The sequence below is a fragment of the Pristis pectinata genome, chromosome 4 (genome assembly GCF_009764475.1).
Source record: "Pristis pectinata isolate sPriPec2 chromosome 4, sPriPec2.1.pri, whole genome shotgun sequence".
Taxonomy (NCBI): Eukaryota; Metazoa; Chordata; class Chondrichthyes; order Rhinopristiformes; family Pristidae; genus Pristis; species Pristis pectinata.
Window position 1 is genome coordinate 69,672,055 of NC_067408.1, and position 22,927 is coordinate 69,694,981.

The 22,927-nt window shown below is 42.0% G+C and overlaps 1 protein-coding gene across 8 annotated transcripts in view; it reads right to left on the reverse strand.

Moving 5' to 3' along the window:
• nhsb (Nance-Horan syndrome b (congenital cataracts and dental anomalies)) overlaps positions 1-22,927 on the reverse strand; it is a 364,351-nt gene that overhangs the window by 40,152 nt on the left and 301,272 nt on the right. For 7 of the 8 annotated variants that reach the window (XM_052014512.1, XM_052014519.1, XM_052014510.1 and 4 more), the window contains exons 2-3: positions 21,991-22,143; positions 4,434-4,555 (exon numbers count right to left, since the gene is read on the reverse strand). In XM_052014512.1, coding sequence (XP_051870472.1) covers positions 4,434-4,555; positions 21,991-22,143 — 275 coding nt within the window. Of the gene's footprint in view, positions 1-4,433; positions 4,556-6,209; positions 6,342-21,990; positions 22,144-22,927 lie in introns of those variants that run through there. The other variant, XM_052014513.1, reaches the window with a different exon arrangement.

Genomic DNA, 22,927 nt, shown 5'->3' on the forward strand with positions numbered 1-22,927 from the left:
TTATGGAAATTGGACAGCGAATCACATAGGACTTTTAAAATGTACTAATGACGGCGCATGAGCTTGCAACAGAAAAGCATTTGATCTCTCACTGGCTGACAGGATCTCCATGCTAACTTGTAAAGAATGGCTCTTTTGTGATTGTATTAACTGCAATGCGCAGCCAGGAGCATTATGCTGCCCGGAAAGTACTGCAGAGAGAGGAGAAAGGGTAAGAAATTGGTTTTGTGCCTGATCCCAAAGTGATGTAGATGGAGTGCCTCGGATTTGTACCACAGGACTAGGGCTCATTCCAAATCGAGTTCAGAGCTTCATTTCCATAATATTGATGGGCAACTGATGCCAACTGGATGTCTCAGTGGTGACCTTCCTAAAATGAGCTGGGCTGGACATTGGGCAGAATTCAGTTGCATGTAATTCCTGGGTGGAGGTGAGACTAGGCGAACAATATACTTATCTCAATTCACTGGATGTGGATACAGGAGAAATATAATTTCCCCCTCAAAGAAGATCTTGAGTATTATGGAATGAAATAGGGTCACACATTGCTTTCAATGGCCGCCAGAATTTTGAGCTCAATAACTAGAAAGGCCCATCTCTCTCTTTTCAGCTCCATTTCTGCTAAGAGGCTTCTCCCTCCACAAATACTGCTTGGGATTTTCAATATTTTCTGTTCCTAATTTCCAGCACCCTTGAAGATGCCAATATTCCAATATTTGCCAGGGTTGTGGGGGTGGGGCGGGTTCACTGGAAGGATGTCTGTGTTTGCAGGCTACTAAAAGGGTGTTAATATCCGTACAGGGTCCCAAGCAGTGTCAGTGTATTCAGGGGCTCCCACCAGGGGAAATTTTGTTCACCACTGCCTCAGAGTTGCCTCTGCACATTACAAAACACAAGCATCAAAAATCATTTGGAAGCCAATGCTTAGCTCCCAATGTGCAAATCCCCCGAAAAGGTAAAAGGATAAAAAAAACTTTTATCTATTTTTTGGATTATAATTTGTATTATGTTACTGCTGATCTATCCTGTTCTCAAGGTGGAGACTGAAGCATCAGCATTTTGTTATAACTTAACCCAATGGCCATTCTTCAAGCAAGGATGTTATCAACTTATTCAATCTTGAGTGTGGGAGGATGAACACAACTGTGTTGTTACCAATCTTCCAGGAGTCCACATTTTTAGTGGATAAGATTTAAGTGTAGATGGTTCCTGGTCTAGGAATCGCAACAACTTATACACTCAATGCACATTTAACCAAGTCAACTATTGTAAAAACTTCACTGGGTTTCAGGCATGAACGAGAAAGGGGAAATAACTGAAGGCCCAGAAGCCTAGAAATTCTTTGTACAGAGCTACATTGAGGTGCACTACATTCATTATTCAGTCTCAATAAAAAAAAACAAATTTAAAGGAAAATTGGGAACCTTGTAAGAGTTTCAAAAAGTTCATGTTTTCCTTCAGGGTCCTCCTTGTGTAACTTACATGGCTTGAACATGGCTTGCAGTGGACCTAGCATGTTACTTGCTTGCAAGACCTGCTCTATTGTCATTTAAAGGGCTCCTGGCTGAGTTGGTCCCAAGGTCTTCCTGAAGCAAAATACATACACCTGACACTATCCAGCCCTATACTTGTAAGGGCCCCAATGCCATCGCTAGCCTGATTCTCAACCCCCAAGACAATTTCTTACCCAACCTTTGCCTCCATTCACCAATCTTTATCCTAACCCTTACCCTATCCCAAGCTAGCCTGACCCTCGATCACTCCACCTCTGCCTCCACCAATTTTCATCCAAACTCTTGGTTCCCCTCACTGCAATCTCTACCCCAACCCTCACCCTCCTCTCACAATTACTAGCTTAGACCACTCCTGATTACAAACCAGAACCTTATTAGATCCAGCAGCCAATTATAATACCCAACCACCAACAAATAATCTAATCCTGCTCCCACTTCACTTAGCCTCTCTCCACTGCATTCACTCTCCTCTTCCACCACGCCACAGGTCATCAACTTAGATGATTTCATCTGTACACTCTATGATGGCAGAATGCACAAAGGAATAGCCTTTGAGCGAACTAAGTATGCAACACCTATTCTGTAGCCCAAGGTGCCATGGGCCTTGAGTACTTTAGAGCTTTACAGTAGCAGACCCTTGAACTGCTGGCTAAAGGTAAGGTATGCCCACTTAGGTAATACCCACTTAGGTATTACCCATTATCTTGTTTCACTTGACTGACTTAACCTGCCTTTCCACTGTACAACTGAAAAGATATAGCAAGATGGAGAGGTTTATAGAGTGATTTAAGGATGCAAAGAAGATATGGCTGAAGTTCAGTAAGGTGGAGCGAAGGAAACAGACAGACTGGGAATTGTGGAAGTTTAAAAAGGGATGCCATGAAGAGATTTGAAAACAATAATAAAGAATTTTAAATCAGAAGAAAATGATTTTTATCAGGTTGCCTCAGTTGGAGTCAGAACTGACTCAGTTCTCTAAACCTGAGTCAGAAGGTTTCAAGCTTCACTTCATCACCGTTGAACAAATGACAAGCCCCAAACCAACACTCAGTGGTCATTTCCCTTAACTGCTCAGTCTAAAACCGGCAAGGCAAAAGATGTACCTGATATTGCATATGCTTTTCTCCAGAACTAGAAAGACCCATTTACCATTCAACAGTGAAGGTGAAAATGAAGGAAATCCAGGGACAATTAAGGAGATGTGAAAATTCTTTGGAATATAAAAGCAGCTTTGGAGGTGCTGACAATGCTGTTGTGATGCAGACATATTAGTGCACAGTAAATGCATGTTACCATGGAAACAGGAGAGCAGTGGAAAGCAGACCATGCTCATTGAGACCTGGTTGCAAAATTGTCAACAAGGCTGACATTATTAGTTCACAGATCACTGATGACAAGCAGATAGTACACTTAAAGAGATATTGCAGGACAGATGCCTGTCCTCTACTTTCAGTGTCTAGGAAAGTACTACGTGGTAGTAATGGGCAGACCTTACCTTTAGCCAGCAGTTCCCTGGAGAACCACTGGCTGTCTGCTGTTCACTCTTCAGCTCGTATCCCACTTCCATGCCTGTGCATTTAAACACAGAATCACAGAAGAGCTGGAGATCAGATTCTACCACTCACATACACACAAGGGGCATGATACAATGGCCAATTAACCTATCAAACTGCACACTTTTGGGACGTGGGAGAAATGCGGAGTACCCAAGGGAAATCCATGTGATCACAGGCAGAATGTGCAAACTCCACACATTCAGCACCAGGTCAGAATTAAACCCAGGTCTCTGGTGCTGTGAGGCTGCTCTACCAGCTGTACCATTGTGGCTTAACTTTAGCTGTAGCTTAACATTTGATTTAATTTCTGGTACTTAACAGTGTTTTTAGGTAAACGTATGTTTTAATTTGCCTGAAATAATTACTTAAATCTATCTGAATGCTTTTTTAAGTATCTCTCAGGTCCTATGGTCTCTCTCACACCATCTAATGGATGGGATGGAAGCTGCTGGCTCCACCTCTCTGTGTGGCTGCACAAACATTGAGCTTGTTACCACTGAGAAATCTCCAGGCTGGGGAGAGCTCTGCAGCTGCTGCCAATCCCTAGCAGTGCCTGCCAGGAAGCATTTCTCAGCACTCAGTGGCCACACCAATTTTCCTAAACTGCTCAACACCAAATCTAATGGGCACCTTCTCCAAACTGACTTGTGGGTGCTTTGTTGCTGGATTCATGGCAGGCTCATGTTTTAGTAAAGCATCTCTATATGTCTAATGCTATAATGGTCCATTTAGCCATGATTCCATTAATGGTCTCATTCCACAAGAATGCATCTTGAATGTGAGGTGCCTCTTTATTTCTAGATTATGATTTTGCTCCTAAGTATCAGCTCAAAAGTGCAAATTGGTCAGCATATCAGATCACATCAAACCACCATAGACAACTTTAATAAATTAATGATTCCTGATGTTGATCGGCAAGGTAATTAACCAAAATAAAGATGATATATTTTCAGCAAATCTGTACTCTGCCTGAGTTTCAAAAGTATATGGTAAGGGTATTTTTTTCTTTACACTGATGTATATTTCAATGATTTCCTGTTACCTGTATACCCCAGTGAAATGTGTTCAAAATATTCAATGGCGAATGGGGGGTGGTACGGATGGGAGTTGTATTTATGCATTTGTCAACACCATGCAAAACAAAAGAGAGCAGCATCTCACCTCACAAAGTCTCTCCACACACATCTATTCAACCCCTTTCCCACCCTGCCACCATGGGTGCCAATCAAGCACGCTCACCCTAGGGAAACCTTTAATGCACCTGTGTGAACTTCTAAATATACAAAGTACTGTGTGATCACAATGCAAACCCAGTGTGAAACCAAACTCACGAAGCGACGTGTGGCTGAAGGGGTGAGCTTACCTTTGAGATTCGTTGCTTCCTCTGTGCTCTGAGCCTGTGGCTGTGTTGTGTCAATGGCAGTGGTGGAGGCAACATTGAAGGGGGTTTCATTAATCTTCTGTCTCCGAGTTGCCTCTGATGCTCTGTCAAGAAACCAGAACACAAAGTAAACACATGCCCTGTCAATTCTGCCACCTGCTCTTTGAATTAATTTTTTACATTGCTGGTGATGCAAAGTATACCTGCCAGCTCAAACCTTGAAAATGCTCCATCAGTTCCCGGTGTCGTTCAATGCCTTACCTCCATTTGAATGACTAGAGGATGGTTTTCCACACAGAGACTGTGTCTCTTCAGAGCTTAAGTCTATATCTTTTATTCATTGCTTTGTTCAGAGAGCACATTATGTTTCTAACTGTTGATGACAACTACAGTTGGTTATCAAATGAAGTACAGATATGATGATCACTACATCTTGGATTCAAGAGCTGTGCACAAATTAGCTGGCATAATTCCCCTACTGGAACGGTAACTGCACTTCATAAAGTAATCCACTGGTGTTTTGTGATGATCTGAGGATCGTGAAAGATGCTTTTTATTTCTTTTCCTGTTCTTTCTTACATCAATTTGGATGTTCACGGCACAAGATCACTTGTACTGGTTAAGTAACTGTTTGGAATTATTTACAAATTAAGTGATCCATGGAAGTTATAATGTAAACACGATACAATACCAGACAATCAGTAAATTACAGAACATGTAACTACAGTGACTGTTTAGAAGCCTCACCGTCCATTTGGCTTCTCACAACAATGTCTTTAAGAGGAAGTCTCCAGTACATAATTATAACTTTCACTTCATTATAAATAGACCAACTGGCATTGTGTAAGCACTATAAAATATGTGAGCCAATTTCATTGAAAAGGCTGAGACAAGTTAATGATTTAAACGCTGTGGCTGAGCTTGCTTTGAAAGACATGCTACTTCTGTTTCATCATTGTCCTTCATGTGCTTTCATTGCCTTTAAGCTTTAATTAAACAACATCAGGAATCACCTGAAAATAGCAGTTACTCTGACATATGTTATGAACAATCATAAAAACAAAAAATGAGTTGTACCATTAAGGAAGCAAGTAACAGATGCCAAAACAGGGTTCGCAAACTGTAATGTGATTTAAATTCACTGGTTTGAACTCTCCACCATAATTCCAAAGAGCATAAATACTTCTAGCGGACTAAATAAATACTTAAATGGAGTTTAAGTTTTCATTTGCCAAACTTATATGTTGGCATGAAAAAACTTCCATTCTACAAAATCCTGAACTAAATGAACAACGAAGGGCAAAAGTGATAATATCATGCCCACTACTGCCTTATTTAAATGCAGCCCCATTGTGTGGAGCTAGAGAGGCTTTCTCTGCTCTTAGCCAAGCAGATCACTGATGAACTTACAGCACTGATTTGCACATATTTGAGATCCAAGGAGAAGCAGCAATACCTCTCAAAATGCTAAATTGCTCAGAGTGAAGTTTTTCACTGCAATTCACATTAGCAACAATTCACACTTTAAGCATATGATGACTGAGTTCACAGTGATGATATGATTGAATTCACAGACAGCTGTTCCCATTTCTGCAAACACACACATGCATCTGTGCGTGCACGCGCGCCGCGCCACACCACACACACACACACACACACACACACACACACACACACACGCGCGCGCGCGCGCGATTCTGTGAAACCAGAATTAAAGACAAAGGCTTTTTGCAGCCTAAGTGTGAATGCCAAGTGTACCTCTTTCACCCAGTCTGCGATAGCGACCCATTGTGCCACCGACTGCTTCCCTCCGCAGAATGCAGCCTTGCAGTATCAGTTCACAGCAGGTTTCTCAGCACAAACTTCACTATGGCAGAGTATGGAGCTGAGGCACCCAATCCGCAGGCTGCCAGCTGCACACTGGGCAACACTGCTGCCCAGAGAGTCTATTTGCTTTGCACAGGGCTTCAAAGTGACAAAATGATACTGAATTGATTCAGTCAGACGCAGCTTAGAATGAAGCCATCACGGGTTGTACCAGCACAGCAGTACAATGGAGCTGTAGTAGTTTCTGATATTAGCCAGACAATTCATTCATTCCACAGAATGGGATGTCTGATTTTTAGCTTTCATTCATTAGGCTGAAAACAACGATTCCACAATTCGGAAAATAAACTTATTTTCTGTCGGCATCGCTGTAATTATTTCTACCATGCTCTTTATTAGGACTAAATTAAATTTAACCCTTAGACTACAAAGAGGCTGGTAAAGTACTCACAGGAAAAGTATCTGTGACTTTTAAAATATCTGTCTGAGAAAGTTGTAATTTGTAGCTCCAGGGGTAATACACTCTGTGATACCTTTCTTCAGGTGTAAAGAGATGATTTGATGGGTAGCCCTCTGATTTACAGTGTTCAGCTCTTCTGAAGGCTGCAGGTGAAATTGTAAAGTGCCCAATCTTTGGCCTTACACCCCCAGCAAATCTCATTGCTTTAATCACTTCTATTTCTGATGACTTTGCCCCAGAACAACCATAACTCATACTCACTTAGTTGTTGCCTTTGATTTGTCTCCTGCCTTTGCCTTCTCAAGTCCAAGGGGTGCAGGCTTTGTGTAGATTACACATAGCTGGTTCATTAGATCTGGCTGGCTGCGCACTATTCCACAATGCTTAAACCCCTTTCTCCTGGACCTTCCTTCCGCACCACTGCCTCCTGTACTTTCCCCTAAACTTTAATCTTCCTTCACTATCAAGTTTAACCTCCCTCCAGATTGTCCCTAGCCTGACTAAGTTTCATTCCACTTTCATCACATCTCCATCATGTCCTCCCTGAGCTCCTCTCTCCATGAAGCATGCCTGACCCCACTCCCTTTTCTTGCCCCTATGCCAGCTGATATTAATAGCACCCTCTCCTTGCATGCTTACCTCCTTCTTGCAGACCTCTGCCAGTGCTTTCATCTTCCAGTAACCACACATCCCAGCCCCTCTTCTATTCCTTTCTTTACTGTCTCATCTCAAAACTCCCCTCTAACCAATGTCTTTGTTATACTCCATTGGCATCCTTCCTCAATAGTTATAAGTGTAGCTCTTTATTTTCCTTCCCTCATGCCCTTACCTAGCTGACCTTAAATGGACCCTCTCTATTTTTCTCTTCCACCTGCTGTGGTAGCAAGTTCCATGTTCTCACCACTCTCTGAGTACAGAAGTTACCCCTGAATTCCCACCTGGATTTCTTCACCACCATATCCAGCTCAGTAAGACCGCCCTTTTTCAGTTTCACTCATCTATCTCATAACTATGGATTTTCTTCTTGCATCACACTGTTGACTATCCTGGATTGCCACAAGTAGAATCTCAGGCCCCCTTCTTCTTTCTAATCTACACTAGGCTCCTTGTTGACATCAGGGCTTCAAGTCTACTACTTCACTAATCGAGAAGCAAGTCCTTGCAAATGCAGGAAATTAAATAACATAATACTGGAAATATTCAGCAGGTCAGGCAGCACCAGTGGATGGACAAACAAAGTTAATGTTTCAGGTCAGTGATCTGAGTGAGATAAAGTTAGAAAACAAGCATATTTTAAGTTGCAGAGAAGGGAGAGTATGGGCAAAGAGAAGCTGAGTTAAAGGTTATGATGAAAGGTTAATAACCTGAAACATTAATTCCATTTCTCGCTCCACTGATACTGCCTGGCCTTCTGAGTATCTCCAGCATTTTCTGTTTCTACTACCACTCTACTACATGTTTTGATCTCTCAGCTGCCTGTAGATTAGTTTATTGTCATATACACCAGGGTGAAAGGAAATCCCTTGTTTGCATGAAGCTTACAGAGTAAACAGTATGCATGGTAATAATAAGTACAACAATAAATACCACAACAGACGCAAAAACAGCAGAATGGTGCAAAGATTTTGGTGCAGTCTGAGGCAATGCAACAAAACAAATACTAAAGTGACAATACCAGAATAACTGAGAGAGCTAATAATCAGAGTACAAGAATGTGGCAGCACCACCAGGAGGGAGTTGTGAAAGAGGTATGTCAGATATCCATTCTTAAGAGGCCTCAGTTAAACATGGGAAAGGCTTTGTCTATTGTTTTTGGACAAATCAATACCCTCACCGGGAACAGCCCGTAGATCAGAGAATCCTCTGTTACGCTGCTGCTGGGGATGAACCGTGACAAGGACCCTTGCATCTTTCGCCACACCCTCCTCACAAACCTATAGCCCGCAAAGAGGTGGGCGACCGTCTCATCCCCAGTGCAGTCCTCCTGGGAGTGAGGTTCCAACCATACAGGAAGGATCTGACTGGGAGGGCCCCTCTCACCGCCAACCAAGCGAGGTCTTCGTGCTTGTTGGTGAGTCTGGCGATGAGACATTCCGCCAGATGGTCTGGACAGTCTGCTCAGGGAACCACCCCACAGTATCCATTGAGTCCTTCTCCTGCAGTGCCTGCAGGATGTTCCGTGCTGACCACTGCCTGATGGACTTGTGGTCAAAGGTATTGGTCTGGAAGAAGGTCATCAACTTGGTGAAAGACGGTCTTTGGTCTGCCCGAAACTTGTTGGTCTTCCAGCACTGCGAGATGTCCGTAGGGGAATGCTGCCGGCTGGCACTTTCCAGGCTGCAGGAGTACGTGCTGAGGGACGCACTGAAGCTGGGCGCAGCCAACGTAAAGGCTCAGTGGAGAAGGACTACAGTTTAGGGTTCTTCTGCCACTGGAGAGGGAGGGGCAGGGACAGGGGAGAAAGCCCCTAAATATTGTAAATACGGGACCAGGTAGCTTCCAGGGAGCCACACGTGTGGCATCAGTGCTGTTTTTTTTATATATATAAAAAGGTAACACTAATGACTGATCTGTACAAGAATGTAAAGGTTTGCACTGTTTTGTAATTGTATATAGTTTGTCTCTTATTATGAATAAAGTTTATTTTGAATAAAAAAAATCAATACCCTCACCAACAACTCCTCACCCTGTTAGTCTTGACTCTGAGCTAAGTTTCTGGTTTTGTATATCTCTACTTCCTCAACATCACCAGCCTCCACATTCTGACTCCAGAAACGATGCCTTCGTACCTTCAATCTTGAATTGCTTTTTACTGTCCTATCCAGCATTTTAATATCCACTTTCTATTCAATTCAACTCATTCAAAGCTCTGCTGCCATTACCATCCTGTCTCACCCTGCATCCTGTGCTTGCTGATGTACCCTGAGTCTAATTTCACCAATGCCTTTGAATAGCAGGCTGAAGCCCAGTTGATAGTCAGAGATCCTGTCTGAGTTATCCAAACTGACAAAACTCCGAAAACTCCCAATATCTACAATGTAAAGTCTCATTAAAGAATACCATGAATAGACCATTTCCCACTGGCAGCTGTGAGAACTGCGCACTTCTGCAATACTTCCACAGTTAATCAGCCTGCTCAATTATTGTTGTGTTCTCATTTTTCACTGCTTGGCAAATTTCAAGAATTGTGGGAAACCCATGGATGTAATGTTAATTTTAAAAATATGTTGAATTATCACTCCAACTAAGGAAGTAGCACATGCAAAGGCAGACCTCCACTATTGAGAGTTAAGTAAAGAAGGCAACAGTTTGAAGTCAGCTCTCTGACATGCTCACATTTTTACCCCTTCCATCTGAGCCCAAACTTATGTGCTCCTCAGGTAAAAATTCGATCCATCGACTTCAGCAAAAGGGTGGACTCATGGAATTGAAGAAAATTTCATGCTTTTTTGATTAAGAGTAGTTATTTATTTTATACTTCTTTTGCTGTAAGTGTTTCTTTGAGATTGGAAATTAGCTACAAAGGGCAAGAAGAGGTGATTGCAATGCATTGTCCCCAGGATGGAGGGGATCCTTGTACCCACGAGGTGGCAAGAGAGCCCTCTTGTGTATATCTATCCCAAGCTGAGAAGCCTCCCACCAGCCTTAAAAAAACAAGCTAAATAGCTGCTGTACAACAGAAACAAAATACCGCTGACAGATGCTCATTAACCTGAACCATTGACTTTGCTTCTATCGACTGTCATTCCCAAACCTGCAGGCATTTCCAGTATTTTCTATTTTATTTTTGAATGCAGATTGCTTGACTAACAAAAACAAAGTATATTTTGAAAATGAAATTAACAGTTGATGTTCCTTTGGGAACTGGATCTGTTCAGAGTTTCTTCAACAGAAGTGAGTGTAATTACATGTGCACACACTCCACTGTTTTCAAACATTAACTATTATGTGAGCACAGAACTGCAAATACAAGATGTGACAACAGGAGAAAGGCCATTTGGCCCAACTAGTCCATGTCATTGTTAATTTTCCGCTTGAGAACATCCAAGCTAACCTTGAGTGCTGGCAGTTTTTGCTTGGTTGGCTGCAGTCTCGCCTCTGAGTCCAGAGGTTTCAGATTCAAGTCCTACTCCACAGGCTGAACAGTCTATTTTGGCTGATAGTGCCTCGGAAGTGCAACTGAAGTTCTGTCTGCCCCGTTAGGTGGAGGCAAAAGATTCACAGTTGTATTCAGGGAAAGGCAAGGGGTAGCTCAGTGGCTAATATCTTAAACAACATAATTTAAGAGTCATTGAGGTATATAGCATGGAAAACAGGCCCTTTGGCTCAACCCATCCATTCTGACCAACTTACCTAACTGAGCTAGTCCCATTTGCCTGCGTTTGGCCGGTATGTCTCTAAATCTTTCCTACCCATGTATCTGTCCAAATGCATTTTAAACGTCATAATTGTACCCGCCTCTACTACTTCCTCTGGTAGCTTGTTCCACATACTCATCACCCCATCATCCTCTGCGTGCAAATGTTGCCCCTCAGGTCCCTTTTAAATCTTTCCCCTCTCACTTTAAACCTATGCCCTCTAGTTCTGGACTCCCCTACCCTGGGGAAAAGACTGGCTATTCACCTTATCTATGCCCCTCATGATTTTATAAACCTCTTTAAGGTCACTCTTCAGTCTCCTACGCTCCAGGGAAAAAAGCTCTAGCCTATCCAGCCTCTCCTTATAACTCAAAACCTTCAGTCCCGGTAACAACCTCGTAAATATTTTTTGCACCTTTTCCAGTTTAATTATATCCTTCTAATGGCAGGGCAACCAGAGCTATACGTAGTACACCAAATGCCCCTTTAGTAATATCTTGTTCAGCTGTAACATGATGTCCCAACTCTTGTATTCAATATCCTGACCGATGAAGGAAACTGTGCCAAACACCTTCTTCATCACTCTGTCTACCTGTGTTGTCACTTTCAAGGAACTATGTGCCTGCACCCCTAGGTCTCTCTGTTTAACAGCACTCCTCAGGATCCTGCCATTTACTGTGCAAGTCCTGTCCTAGTTTGTCTTATCAAATTGCAACACCTTACATTCATCTGAATGAAAAGAGAAAAGTTCTTCATCAGCACACAATTGTTTCTTGTGTGCAACTGCCAAGTTGCACTGTCTGCACTGGAAAAGATATAAAGTAGGCTGGCAACTTGGAAGATCCTATTTTACATTATCACACAAAGTCAAGATCTATAGAATAACCAGTCCTTAATTTTATGCACTTGCAATTCTGCCTTTGGGACAACATAAACACAGGAAGACAGTTGACCTCAGCCAGGTTGACAGTGGGTCAATATCTGTCTTCAGTAATGAGCATGTTGAGCTGAGCAAGGGGTAAAAAAAAATTAGACAGAATTCTTTCCTGTGATCACTGCCCATGAACCACCTCAGGAAAGTAGATGATGAAGGCGGGGGAAGGAAGAATGAAACCTGAGGGCTGTGGATTCTCCATAGTTATGTGAACACACCACCACACATAAAGAATGAACATTTGAGAATTGGGTACCAGGGAGTTTTCATCACCAGGGGCATGCTTCATGTACTCGCTCTAAATCAGAAAACACAAAAAGCATGTAGAAGAGGTGGCATCTCACAACTTACTGAGCACTCTAACAAATAGATTTGCAACTATGTACATAACCTGAGGACTAGTGTAATGATCTTATCCAAAGCCACTCAAATCAGTGCTGGTACCAGCAGTAGCCCACTTGTGCTGAGGCTTCTAATGGAGCATCAGCCAGGAAAAGGTGTACATTACATATTCTGTTCTGATGAAAAGTTAATTCTGTTCTCTTTTCACAGAAACTGTTTGAGACATGGATTTCTAAGTATTTACAGCATTTCTCCTTTTAATTTTACATTATCTACCTAAATTTCCATTATCTTATGCCAGCTTTTTCCCTATACAAGGTTGTACTTTTGAATTTATAATTAAAAACCTGCTAGTATTAATATGCAATGGTGTAATTTCACAGTTTGACCACCAGGTGGCCCTTTGACCCAACTTTCTGTCAGGCATTAGGCTCTCGGCCACTTATACAGCTGTTCCTGGCCTCAGGATGTCCCGATGCTCTTCATAGCCAATGATGTGTGGAGGGGTGGGGGTGTTTTGAAAATACAGTCTGTGCTGTGATGCTAGAAATGTAGCAGTCAATTTGTGCAATACCACAAATATCAAAGTGATAAAGAGCTGATAATAAGTGCATTTATACCTTGGTTGAAAGCTAAGCATTGGGCAGAATTCTGGGGAGAAACAGGATGTTAGAATTTAAAGTTTAATGGAGTTTTGACAAGTCATTTGTGTAAAATAAATGGCAATGAACTGTTGCACACTATTTCTGATCGCCATTTCCATTGACTTCTCTGCCTGAATGGATTCATCCCCCTACAGCTATGCCAACCTACTCGACTCTCCCCTCAGAAGCCATCAGTTGGCTGGGTCAGCTCTGCTGCACTTGCCAATCACAGCTGCCCATTGCACTCCGTCAGCCACTTCCAGAGTTTCCCAACCAATTATTTCACACTGATTCTTCTCACCACCACTGCCACATGCTATCCAACAATTAAAAACAGTTTCTACCTGGCTTCAGTGAGATGACCACAGTTTAGAGAAGGACAAAAACTCTGTATGATCCAGCAGTCTGCTCGAAGCAATCAGCCTCAATTGACCTTGAAATAATCATACTTTGTGAGTTTAAAGGGACATGCACGAAGATACAAAGGGCCACTCATCAGCAAAAGAACATCAAAGTAGTGTGCTATCTTTCACTTCCCTCTTCCCATAAGTAGGTCCAGGGAAGATCCAAGGAATAAAATGTAAACAACAAAGATGTCCATGTAAGATCCAAGAAGAGCAGGGATCAACAACTTCTTTGCCACAGGGCCAAACAGATAATCTGGGGCCCATTTACATGAATGTGGAAGTTCCAAATCACCTGAGAGGTATAATTCCAACTGTACCCTGATGCGAGATTCCCTCCGTAGTCCAGATGTGAAGTGCCAATTTCCTGCAGTTTATCAGCAGTTACACTGGGAAATTTGAGCAGTAAACCTACACAAGGTTAGACCTTACTGCATGTTCAATGATTTTATTCATATAATAATGGCAGGACATATATATATATATTTTAACTATCTGAGTTAACTTCACTATTGACTTAATTAATTAAAGGTGCTTAATTGTTATTGTTTCTTAGTATTACTACTTTCTCAAAACCTCTCTTAAATGTTTTTAACTTTAAAAAATAACAGTATGATTAAGTGGTGTGAATATTTTTCAATGTGTGTGTGTGTGAACCATTCTGGTATTGGTGTTGGTTTATTATTGTCACTTGTACTGAGGTACAGTGAAAAACTTGTCTTGCATACCAATCGTACAGGTCAATTCATTACACAGTGCAGTTACACTGAGTTAGTACAGAGTGCATTGAGGTAGTACAGGTAAAAACAGTTACAGCACAGAGTAAAGTGTCACAGCTACAGAGGAAGTGCAGTGCAGGTAGACAATAAGGTGCAAGGTCACAGCAAGGTAGATTGGGAGGTCAGAGTCCATCTCATTGTATAAGGGAACTGTTCAATAGTCTTATCACAGTGGGATAGAAGCTGTCCTTAAGCCTGGTGGTATGTGCCCTCAGGCTCCTGTATCTTCCACCTGATGGAAGAGGAGAGAAGAGAGAATGACCCGGGTGGGTGGGGTCTTTGATTATGCTGGCTGCTTCACCAAGGCAGTGAGAGGTAAAGACAGAGTCCAAGGAGGGGAGGCTGGTGTTCATGATGCGCTGGGCTGTGTCCACAACTCTCTGCAGTTTCTTGTGGTCCTGGGCAGAGGAATTGCCATACCAAGCTGTGATGCATCCAGACAGGGTGCTTTCTATGGTGCATCGATAAAAGTTGGTGTCAAAGGGGACATACCGAATTTCTTTAGCCTCCTGAGGAAGTGGAGGCGCTGGTGAGCTTTCTTGGCTGTGGCATCTACGTGATTTGACCAGGACAGGCTGTTGGTGATGTTCACTCCCAGGAACTTGAAGCTCTTAACCCTCAACCTCAGCACCGTTGATGTAGACAGGTGCACATACACCGCACCCTTTCCTGAAGTCAATGACCAGCTCTTTCGTTGACATTGAGGGAAAGGTTGTTGTCATGACACCATGCCACTAAGCTCTCTATCTCCTTCCTGTACTCTGACTCATCGTTATTTGAGATACGGCCTACTACGGTGGTATCATCTGCAAACTTGTAAACTTGTAGATGTCATCTTCACTGTAGAAAATTTAGCTGGTGAATGAAGATCTCAAAAGAAATCTTTTTGCTAAAATTATCATCAGTTATTTCATCACAGTTTTTGCAATTTTCATTGACATGAAGCCTTCAGTTGGATTATTTTCAAATTGGGCTGAATACAACCATGGTTTGTTTGTTTATTAGTCACACGTACATCGAAACACACAGTGAAATGCTCTTTTTATGTTAACAGGGGCAGCCCGCAAGTGTCGCTACCCTTCCGGCACCAACATAGCATGCTCACAACTTCCTAACCTGTACGTTTTAGGAATGTGGGAGGAAACTGAACTTCAAGTTCCTAGGAGTGAACATCACCAATAGCCTGTCCTGGTCAAATCACGTAGATGCCACGGCCAAGAAAGCTCACCAGCGCCTCTACTTCCTCAGGAGGCTAAAGAAATTCGGTATGTCCCCTTTGACACTCACCAACTTTTGGAAGGCATGGTAGTGCAGTGGTTAGCACAACACTATTACAGCACCAGCGACCCGGGTTCAATTCCGGCCACTGTCTGTAAGGAGTTTGTACGTTCTCCCCGTGTCTGCATGGGTTTCCTCCAGGTGCTCTGGTTTCCTCCCACATTCCAAAGATGTATGGGTTAGGAAGTTGTGGGCATGCTATGTTGGCGCCAGAAGTGTGGCGACCCTTGCGGGCTGCCCCCAGAACACTCTATGCAAAAGATGCATTTCACTGTGTGTTTCGATGTACATCTGACTAATAAAGATCTTATCGATGCACCATAGAAAGCATCCTATCTGGATGTATCACATACGCAGACATGAGGAGAACATACATCAACAGGATGGTCAGCCTCTACTCACAGTCTGGCCCTGAATCCAATAACACATTTTCGAAGAGATCTTGGAAGTTGGGTTTAACAACAGATGTACAGAAGATATTCTACACTGGAGATGACATGTTATCCACACTCATATTTTGAAAATTATCTTTACTCTGCAGCATTTCCCAAGCATGAATACAATAACCAGCACAAATATTCAAATAAATACATTTTCAGAAATATGAAAGAACTGGTTGACATTACACGTTATCATTGGAGTTAAAGCTAGCTGCCCCCCTTTGTTCTCCTTATTCTGTCTTTCCCTGTCAAGAGGTGGTGTCTCTCTGTAAAAATTTACCTCATTCTCACTTCACTCTTTTCTAAAAATTGCCTGTGATGGGGTATTAAGGAAAATGCCCAAATTGCAAAAATAATTATAGGACATTTCTACTTTACAGAATCAACTTCACTATGATGGAACTAGCTTTTTGGCGGTTTTGCAGCTATATCCAGACTTTGCCAAAGCTGAACAATTCTGGCTTTACTATGGGAAATCCCAGCACAACCAGATATACCTGCAATGGTTGCTATTTGTGATAAAGTGGTGTCATCCAAATCAAAGGGCCTGGGGGCCAGATTCAATGTTGACTGGTAATAGGGATGCGTTCCTGCTTTTATTTGACCTTGCTTTTATTAATTTGCATGATGTGAAATGCATACCAGTCTGAGATGTGAACTCTACCGCCATTACAACATGATTTATAACAACCAACTGCTGTCCATGGAAGACGCCATTCTGTCAGAGCACCCCATACAAAAATGAGTAATGGTGACTGGGAGATTCAATGGTTTCAGCCCAAAACTTGGCTACAAATCCAATTCAGACTGTTGGGAAGGGCCTTTGACTTTGTTCAATAATGTAAAATGTGTCCAGTGAATTGGAAGCCTGGTTTATATGTCTCCAATTTTCTTCAAAAAAAAGTCAGGAATGAAGCAAAATGGATTGCTAAGCCACTATCATCAGTTTTACATCAGTACGTGCAATATCCCCCAAGGGATGAAAGTCTTTAATACTCACAGGCACAAACACTGCTCCTTAGCTTAATATTAGTTGGAACAAATTAGGAATCTGACCTCACGAGGTCATAGGGCAGTGGGTGTGAGAAATGAAAAATGTCCCATTATGGAGTTGAAGCAAAACCATTTTATTGAGAGAGAATGTGTTTTTACTGAAGATCAGAACACACAGTGGGAATGCTTTATACTGTCAGTGGCTGCACAAACGAGGTAAAGCTCCATTTCCCTTTCACTATTCCGCAACTGGATGAACAAAAAAAATACAACAAAGTGTTCTTAAAAAGGGAAACACTTAATATTGCAAAGAAGTTATGTTATACAGTATGGCAAAAGGGTTTAATTCATATTTAAGTCATGTTACAAATTAGATCTTCACAGCTCATCTCAAGAAACTCAACCTGATATTAGCTACGATGGGAGTTGTTCCTGTACTTGGTTCAAAGGTTGCCTTTAGCAATGCATTAATGATGAAAACTGCCACATAATATGCTATTTGTATTGACCAAGGCATTATTTATATTGACCTTGGAAATGATGTATTGTCCGACACCTCTTAAATACTGGGCACTGGAAGATAACCTGATAACTGGAAATCAGTTCTAAAACTGGTTTATTGACTAAGAAACTGATTTATACCACCGAAACATTAAATTGCTGCTCATATATGGGTAAACACAAACATATATTTTCTATCATGATCCAGTGTCAGTAAAAGTCACTGATAAAATCTTGCTCAATATCTGAATATCTTTCTTCCTTGTTCTTACTTGTCTTATAGATCAGGTACACTCCAATTGAGGGCATTACAGCATAGCAGGCATTAGCAATGGCATTAAGTGCAGCCAATGTCTCTTTAGGGCTGGGAATGGAAGCTTGCATTTTACCTACATGACTGCAAACAAGGATTCAGTAGGCAAAATGGGAGGCAAAAGTGCTGCAAGAAGAGCCTGTGTTTCTTTGAGGAAGCCTTGGAAGTGCTAGTAAAGTAGGTGAGAACTGTTCTTTCATTTAGGAGGTAGAAATATGCCAAGCAAGATGTTGGGCACTGGTGTCAGAGCAAACCAATGCAACAAGACCAGGACCTGGCTAGAAATTTAAAGATCTCACCAAAGCTACTAAGGCTCCTACTCTCAAGTTTCTCTTACTCTTTCTTTCACCCTGCAACATCTGGAAGCTGTCAATGGTAGTTCTAATGTTAATTCTTCAGGTGTCTGATCTGGAGACCTTAAACACAGAAAGGGCTACCAAGCATGTCAAACCAATGTATAAATATCATAACCATATGAAATTGCAAACTGCTTTTAGCACAGAATTGGGTGAGTGCTTTGCCCAGTTTAGAACCATCTCACTCAGACTAGCCAAGTTTTAAATTCAATTCTTAATTTATCTCAGCTTTGAGATAATTATCAGATCTGGGCTTTGCTATTAATAGTAGCCATGGAAGGCCAACATTTATAGAACATAGAACAGTATAGCACAGGAACAGGCCTTTCAGCCCATGATGTTGTGCCAAACTAATTAAGCTCGTAATTAAATGCTTAATTAAATTAATCCTTTCTGCCTACACAGTGTCCATATCCTTCCATTCTCTGCACATTTACACGCCTATCTAAGAGCCCTTTAAATGCTTCTATCATATTGCCTCCACTACCACCCCTAGTGCATTCCAGGCACCCACCACTCTCTGTATAAAAAAACTTGCCCTGCACATCTCCTTTGAACCTACCCCCTCTCACCTTAAATGCATGGCCTCATTTTGGCCATGGGAAAAAGATACCAGTTGCCTATCTACGTCTCTCATAATCTTAGAAACTTCTATCAGGTCTTCCCTCAGCCTCTGCCACTCCAGAGAAAACAGCCCAAGTTTGTCCAACCTCTCCTGGATTAGAGGGCACATGCCCCCTAATCCAGGCAGCATCCTGGTAAACCTCGTCTGTACCCTCTCCATTGCCTCCACATCCTTCCTATATTGAGTGACCAGAACTGAATGCAATTCTCCAGATGTGGCCTAACCAGAGTTATATAACTTCAACACAACATAACTTCTTGGCTCTTGAACTCAATGCCTTGACTAATAAAGGCAAGCATGCCACACGGCTTCTTGACCACCCTATCAACCTGTGCAGCCACTTTCAGGGAGCTATGGACTTGGACCCCAAGATCCCTCTGTACATCAGTACTATTGGCCCTGCCATTAACTGTAATGTTCCTTTCCATTTGATCTCCCAAAGTGCAACATCTCACACAAGTGATTTATGTAGCGCCTTTAATGGCCTCAGGAATTCCCAAAACACTTTACAACTAATGCAATATCTTTGAAAGTGTGGTCCTTACAGTGATCTGAGAATTGGGCAGCCAATCTGTCCACAGCCATCTCACACAATTGTCAATGTGATAATGACCAGATAATCATATTTTAATGATTGGATTAAGAATAAATACTTAGCAAGGCACTTGGGAGAACTTCCTTCCTGTTCTTTGAATAGTGTCATGGGATCTTTTTCTTCCTACCAAAAAGGTAAATGTGGCCATCATTTTAAAGTGTCATTCAAAGGATGGCATGTCCAACAATGCAGACCTCATCTTCCCACATTTTCCTTATGACAAAGAAGAAGGTAATTCGGCCCATCACATTTATGCTGGCTCTCAGAGCACACTCATCAGTCTCATCCCCCCCCATTTATCTCCCTGCAACCTATTAGCACTTACATATCCATCAAGTTCTACCTGATTTTCCTGTCACCAACCTATACAATTAACTTACCAGTACATCTGTGGGATGTGGGAAGAAACTGGTGCACTCAGTGGCAATCCATGCTTTTACAGTGACATCTCTCAGTATTGGAACCTCTGCCTAAATTTTAGACTCAAGTCTCTGAACTCATGACCTTCTTGCAGAGATTAATCCCTGGTAAAGGTACAAACAATAGTTCAGTGCTTCAGATCTGCCAGCAAGGAAATGATCAAGTTCTGTCTTTAGCTGAGGTCCACATACATTCAGCAAAGGCCATTGCTTTTGAGAGACAAGGGTCAAAAATGGGAGAGAATGGAAAACAAAATAATTTATATTATAAATTAACATAAATGAAGCAAACCTTGAGACATATGATGGGCACGTCATAAAATGGAAGGAAGTTACGACCCCCTAATCAAAATGAAGGCAACAGTCTACTGTCAGTCTTCATCTGTCACATCCAGTCTCCCAGGTTTGTCAATAGGTTGAGGGTTGCTAACAAGGTGATCTTACTCTAACCAGGTTTGATGCAGGTGAATTATATTTCATACATTGGTTTGTTGGTGTGAAGTGATTTCTGTGCAGAATGTATATCTGAGTCTCCACTTTGCAAGATGCAGTTATTTAACTTCAGTGATTTCAGTTTTATCCTACTATGTATAAAATAGCTATTGATCTTTTTGCATTTCTGTGCTACTATTTAGTGAATGATTTGGTGACAAGAACCTGATAATGAATGCAATAGTTTCTACTGAAGTCACCTCCGATTTTTCCTTTTTGGCCTGACAAATCTATTTTTGGTACAACCACAGTATCCAGTGGCTTCAATGCTATAAAAAATGCACAGAAAAGAGTGATTTTCTCCCTGTCAGAAAATCGGCAAAAAATGTTCCTGCTTCCTTTTCCTGAGGGTGCCGGCTCCTGTTGGGTTCCGGTTCCACAGACAATTCACTGATTATTTCTCTTGTGGTTGTTGACTCTTTGCCAGATCATGATTCCTACAATAACTGCACCAATGTAACCATTCACTGCAGGAATGCAGGAATAACAGCTTGGGCAGGGAGCATCAGCAGGCAACTGGACCACCGGGAGTCCGAATACACACACATGCATACATGTGTTCCATTGAAATACTTGGGAGATTGGGGATAGTGGGGTGAGGTGGAATCTCGTTTCTTACTAATTTCCCTGTAACCTATTCTCCCCACATTCTCATCAAATCCCCCAGATTTTACCATTTACACCTGCAGAGGCAATTTACAGACCCCTCTCTGCATTTTTCTCTGCAATGAGACATCTTATCTAATCCCACCCACTTGATTCCTTCCCAGCACTTCATTCTTAAGTAGCCATCTAACTTCAAAGTGGAGCCTAACATGAATGAACATGGACTCTTGACTTCACAATCTACCTCATCATGGCCTTGCACATTATGGTTTGCCTGCACTGCACTTTCCCTGTAACTATAATACTATATTCTGCATTCTCTTATTGCTTTTCCCTTGTACTATTTCAATGTATTGATGTAATGAAATAATCTGTATGGATGGCATGCAAAACAAAGTTTTCCACTGTACCTCAGTACATGTGCCAATAATAAATCAATTTAATTAATTTAATTTACAGTGATCAATTAACCTACCAACCCGCAGGTTCATTGGGATGTAGGAGGAAACCGAAGCTCATGGGGAAAATCCTCGCAGTCACAGGGAGAACATGCAAACACCACATAGGCAGCACCAGAGGTCAGGATTGACCCAGATCGCTGGAGATATGAGGCAGCAGCTATGAGACAACTAGCTACACCACTGTGCCTTCCTGAGACAATACTGTTCCACGCACGGTTTTAAACTCACCAACTCTCAGCACATTACTCCAGGTTGACCTTATTCTCAGTACTCTTTTGTCAAAGCTAAACACCTTTTGGCTCTCCCAAATCAATCCACTAATGAAGGAGGATCAATACTGATTGCTGTTCTCAGCACAGATTCTAGGTCCAGGGTACTTTTCAGGGTCTAGGTGATCATGTGATAATTCAACTTTGACATACAATGTACTATTAGTACAAATTAGTACAAATCTTAAAAAGTTTACAGAGATATGATAAATATTAAATGGAACATTTCACCACATTGCTTGTTTTCCTTTTAATTAGAAACTCTAATTGGCCACCATTAATATAAAACCATAGACTGTCACGCCATAGAAACCATTCCATTTTCATTTTCACTTCATTTTCAAGCAGCCATCTAACCTTAAAATGGAGCCTAACATGAATCAACTTTGAATTAACTCTACACTGTCCCTAAACACAAAGTACTTCCACATGTTAGTATTTACCTCTATGTAGGGACTGTAGTTTCTGTATGGCACATTGGTGAAGTTCCTCTATACATGGTGGTCTGGTTGATGGGTGAAGTAGATCTTTCTGCTGATGCCATGGAACTCTGAAATGGACTGTTAGTTTACTCTCCCTGTCCAGGTTTGACACCGCTGAAATACAGAAACACCAAGTTAACAATCACCCTGTACCATTAACACAATGCATTAAGCATGAGAAAATTACTTAACAATCTAATTATAGCTTTTGCACCTGCAGGTATTAATTCATAAAATCATAGACAATGGTAACAGGTACCTCAGCCCACCGTCCATGCCGCCAACCACACAGTGCCCATGTACACAGATTCTACACTATTCTACTTCTTCTCCCTACATTCCCATCAACACCCCCCTCCCCCCCACATCCAGAGTCTACGTCACCTAGGAGCAAATTACAGTGGCATTCCTCCCAATCTGTACATCGTTAGGTTATGGGAGGAAACTGGAACACTCACAGGAAACCCATGCAGTCACAGGGAGATGGTGCAAACTCTATACAAATATCATTGGAGGTCAGGATTGAACCCAGGTCCTTGGAACTGTGAGGTAGCAGCTGTACTAGCTGTGCCACTGTGACTATTTTAAACAGTTAGATGATTACTGCTGTCTCTAATTCACCACTGGCACTTTCAGGTACAGTAATAAGTAAAGACATGGCTGGATGGTCACCATCCATGATATTACCCGCTAAATAGAGACCACATGCCTCTCAGGTTCGACTTCCAGCCTAAGCCTAACAACGTGATCTTCAGCCAGTAGGGATGTCTCAATGGTTTCAGTATCACTAGGCTATGGTGGGTTGGGGAGGTGGGATGGTTGGGAAACCAAGATAGGTTTCAATATATCTAATCCTTCTTCCAAGAATGGTTGTCCACTGATGACACAGGACAACATA